This window comes from Poecilia latipinna, unplaced genomic scaffold (genome assembly GCF_001443285.1).
Source record: "Poecilia latipinna isolate Pla-1442-1.1 unplaced genomic scaffold, P_latipinna-1.0 Scaffold2127, whole genome shotgun sequence".
Classification (NCBI taxonomy): domain Eukaryota; kingdom Metazoa; phylum Chordata; class Actinopteri; order Cyprinodontiformes; family Poeciliidae; genus Poecilia; species Poecilia latipinna.
The window spans coordinates 47,474-50,810 of NW_015114743.1; the positions used below are offsets into that span (position 1 = coordinate 47,474).

The window sequence follows — 3,337 nt, forward strand, 5'->3', positions numbered from 1 at the left end:
TTAAGCATTAGCTTCTGCTAGGTGTTGGTGTAACGTTTTAGCATTAGCGTAATTAATATTTACAACTAGCACTCTAGGGTTAGTGAAGCTAACTAGTCAGCGGTGTCCGCCTCTGAACCTTGAATGCTATGCCAACGCTATGCTAACGCTATGCTAACGCTATGCTAACCATGAACCCTTTGGTTCCACTTGCTGCTCTGCTACGTTTATCCCCAGGAGATCCAGTTTTGTGGGACAGAGGAACTCACTCCTTGTTGAAGACGCAGGTCTGCTGCAGCGTGTACTGGCTCTTCGTCACGTTCCACACCCGGACCGTCCCGTCGCTGCCACTGGTGGCCAGCAGGCCTTTCTTACTGCACCAGCCGCAGGTGATGACCTGAGGGAAGACGAGAGGTCAGGAGCCAAACTGGAGCCGGCCGCCGCCACAGGAGGAGAAGAAGCCACCGACCCTGCTCTGGTGCGCCTCCAGCTTGATGAAGGAGCACTTCCGTAGATCCCCCGCCATGTCGGCGAAGGTCTGCGGCCGGCTCTGGCTGTTGTCACGGTCGTGGGCGGCCAGCGTGCGGACCAGCTGCTGCGCAGCCCACTGGCGGTGCTGGGAGGAGAGCCTGGAGGACAGGCAGCAGGCCGCCAGAGCGTTGGCCAGCTCCAGGGGGCCTACAGCGGAGGGATTATGGGAAGGATGGGCATATAAATGCGCAGTTAGACCTGCTCGACACGGAACAGAAGGTGAAGAACACCAGATGAGTCAGGGAGGAACAATGGAGACCATGTAGCAACAGAGGCTTTCTGAGCCAGAACCAGGAGGTTCCCATCAGATTCTGGTCTGTCAGAACCAGAGAAACTACAAACCTCTCTTCTCCAGGTCGGCCTTGTCGTAGACGGGCCGCAGCCGGGCGCCCTTATCCGCCAGCAGCGCCACCAGCGCCTGCGTCACCACGAAGTTGGGGGAGGTGATGAGCTTGTTCTCCTCGGCCACGCCGCGCAGGAAGCTGGGCAGGAACTTCCTCTGGATGGGGTCGTCTACCGTGGTCAGGTTCATGCCTATAGCCGCAGAGATCAGGTTCTGGAACACAAACATGAAACTGCCTGAACCTGAAGTTTTACAGAATTTGAATCAGGTGAAGGTAAAACTGTCACTGGCTGAGTTCTGGTAGAACAGATTGACAGAAAAAGCTTTATTTTTCATTATAAACTGGTCATATACTGTGTACTCTAGCAAGCGACTGATTACTAATTTAGGTAATTATTTCAATAATCGATTCATCTGGTTAATGGTTTCAGCCTTAGCTCAGATTAAAGGAATAATCTGCACCGTTAGCGCTGAGATGCTAACAAGTCGCTGACTCATTACTGTTGACTCATCGTTTCATAAACCTCAAGAGACGCATCGACTCTCTTCAGTTCCTGCTGTCGTGGCAGCTGCTGTGTCTCATTGACCTTTGACCTGTGTCTCCCCTGACCTCCTGTGACCTGTCGGTACCTGCGTGCAGAGCTGCACCAGCAGCTTGGCGGCGTTGGGGCTGTTGGAGGCCAGGCAGCCCACCGCGGTGCTCAGGTAGGCCAGGCAGGAAATGGGCTTGCTGGCCTTGGCGGCGCCGCGGGGCCGCTCCGAGGGGCCCGCCCCCGCCGCCGGGCCGGTGGAGAGGCCAGCCCGGCCCGCCGCCGCCAGGCACATGAGGCGGACCAGCGTCCTGATGTCGGTCAGGCCCAGAGACTCCAGGCCCGCCGCCAGGCTGCAGCTGGAGCCGCTGGAAGACAGGAACACAGAAGCTGAGCTACAGAACCCGACCTCCAGTGACCCCTGCTGACCCCCGGCTCACCTGACAGACAGCAGCGACAGCGCCCTCATCACCATGGTGCGGGCCAGCAGCACCTGCGCTGCGGCCGTCACCCTCCTGAGCGCCATGACCCGATCGTGGGGGTTCTGCAGGGCGGCGGCCTGTTCGCCCAGCGTCATGCGGCCCGACGAGCTTTTATCCACCGACGTCTGGCAGCCTGCAGACAAAACCACGCTGAGAACGCCGAAACATCGGACCGGAGAAACCCGTTGAGACTGAAACCCGCTCAGGTCGCCGCGGTCGTTACCTATCTGCAGCAGCGTCTCCTCCATGCTGTTGGTGGCTGTCACCATGGCGACCGAGGCTCCCAGCGGGTCGCTGTCGGGGAACTGGACGGGTTCGGGGACGACGCGGCGCTCACTCAGGCCCAGCGGGCCAGATAGCAGCTCAAACTCCTCCTCCCCCGTCAGCTTCTCGTCTTCGTCCACATCCAGCATGTCCCAATCCTCTGCAGCGGGACAGAACCAGAACCAGGACCGGGTCAGACCGCCGCTGGACTTCCCAGGCGCGACACATCGCTGAAGCTTACCTTCGTACACGCTGTCCTGCTTCCCCAGCAGGTCCGGCGCCTGGCCTTTGTACCTGAACGCAGAAACAACCAGGTCAACGTCCAGAACAGAACCAGGAATAAAACCTCTGCTGAGGCTAAAATCGGACCGGACTGGACCGGACCTGTGTCTGATCCTGCAGAAGAAAGAATCCTGCAGCTGTTTAAAACCGGACCGTCTGACTGGATTTAATTAATCACTAAAACTGAGGAAACAATGAAGATAAAACTCTGGATGTTACAACATATAAAAGTTTTCTGATGGAAACGAAGACAACAGAGAAAAGAACAGATGAAACGAAGGACAAACAAAAAGCACAAGAGACAAAGACAAGGACAGGTGAGGACAGGTGAGGCCAGGTGAGGACAGGTGAGGCCAGGCTCCGCCCACAGGAAGCTGACCTCTCTGCAGCAGGGACTCTGGCTTTGCTCTTGATGGCCAGGTATTTGTCCCTGCAGCCGCCACACAGCAGGTAGTACGGGTTGCCGCTGCCGCACTCCCCGCCAAACCAGCCGTCCACGTAGGAGCCGTTGCTACGGTAACCCTGTCGGTTGGCGCTGCGCCCGCAGCCGGGGTGGCTCTTCTTCATGTGCTGGTTGAAGTTGGCCACGTTGGCCTCACACAGCTCACACACCACCACCTCGTCTCGGTCGTCGGCCTCACACACGTGCTGCAAGGGACAAACGCAAAGGTCAAAGCACACACACACACACACACACACATATACACATACACACACACAGCTGTGTGAAGCTGACACCCCACCCACGTCAAAAAATTCAGCAAATAGTCTGAATGGTTAGTGCTCCGTTTGTGCAGGTTTGTGCCGTTGAAATTTTCGTTTGTGCAGTTTTGGTTTCTGAGATATTAAAAATTATTTTTTAGGTCATCTAGAGTTCACCATCCCCCCATATCGCTCCAAAACAAACCAAAGTGGGCTAGTTCGTT

General features: G+C 56.5%; 1 protein-coding gene across 11 annotated transcripts in view; it reads right to left on the minus strand.

Annotated features, from left to right (window-relative positions):
• The window catches only part of herc1 (HECT and RLD domain containing E3 ubiquitin protein ligase family member 1), a 51,620-nt gene that overhangs the window by 15,280 nt on the left and 33,003 nt on the right, over positions 1–3,337 (minus strand). For 9 of the 11 annotated variants that reach the window (XM_015017325.1, XM_015017326.1, XM_015017332.1 and 6 more), the window contains exons 46-53: positions 2,791–3,059; positions 2,371–2,423; positions 2,089–2,289; positions 1,824–1,998; positions 1,484–1,751; positions 853–1,066; positions 449–708; positions 249–376 (exon numbers count right to left, since the gene is read on the minus strand). In XM_015017325.1, coding sequence (XP_014872811.1) covers positions 249–376; positions 449–708; positions 853–1,066; positions 1,484–1,751; positions 1,824–1,998; positions 2,089–2,289; positions 2,371–2,423; positions 2,791–3,059 — 1,568 coding nt within the window. The remainder of the gene's footprint in view (positions 1–248; positions 377–448; positions 709–852; positions 1,067–1,483; positions 1,752–1,823; positions 1,999–2,088; positions 2,290–2,370; positions 2,424–2,790; positions 3,060–3,337) is intronic. The other 2 variants (XM_015017334.1, XM_015017333.1) reach the window with 1 other exon arrangement.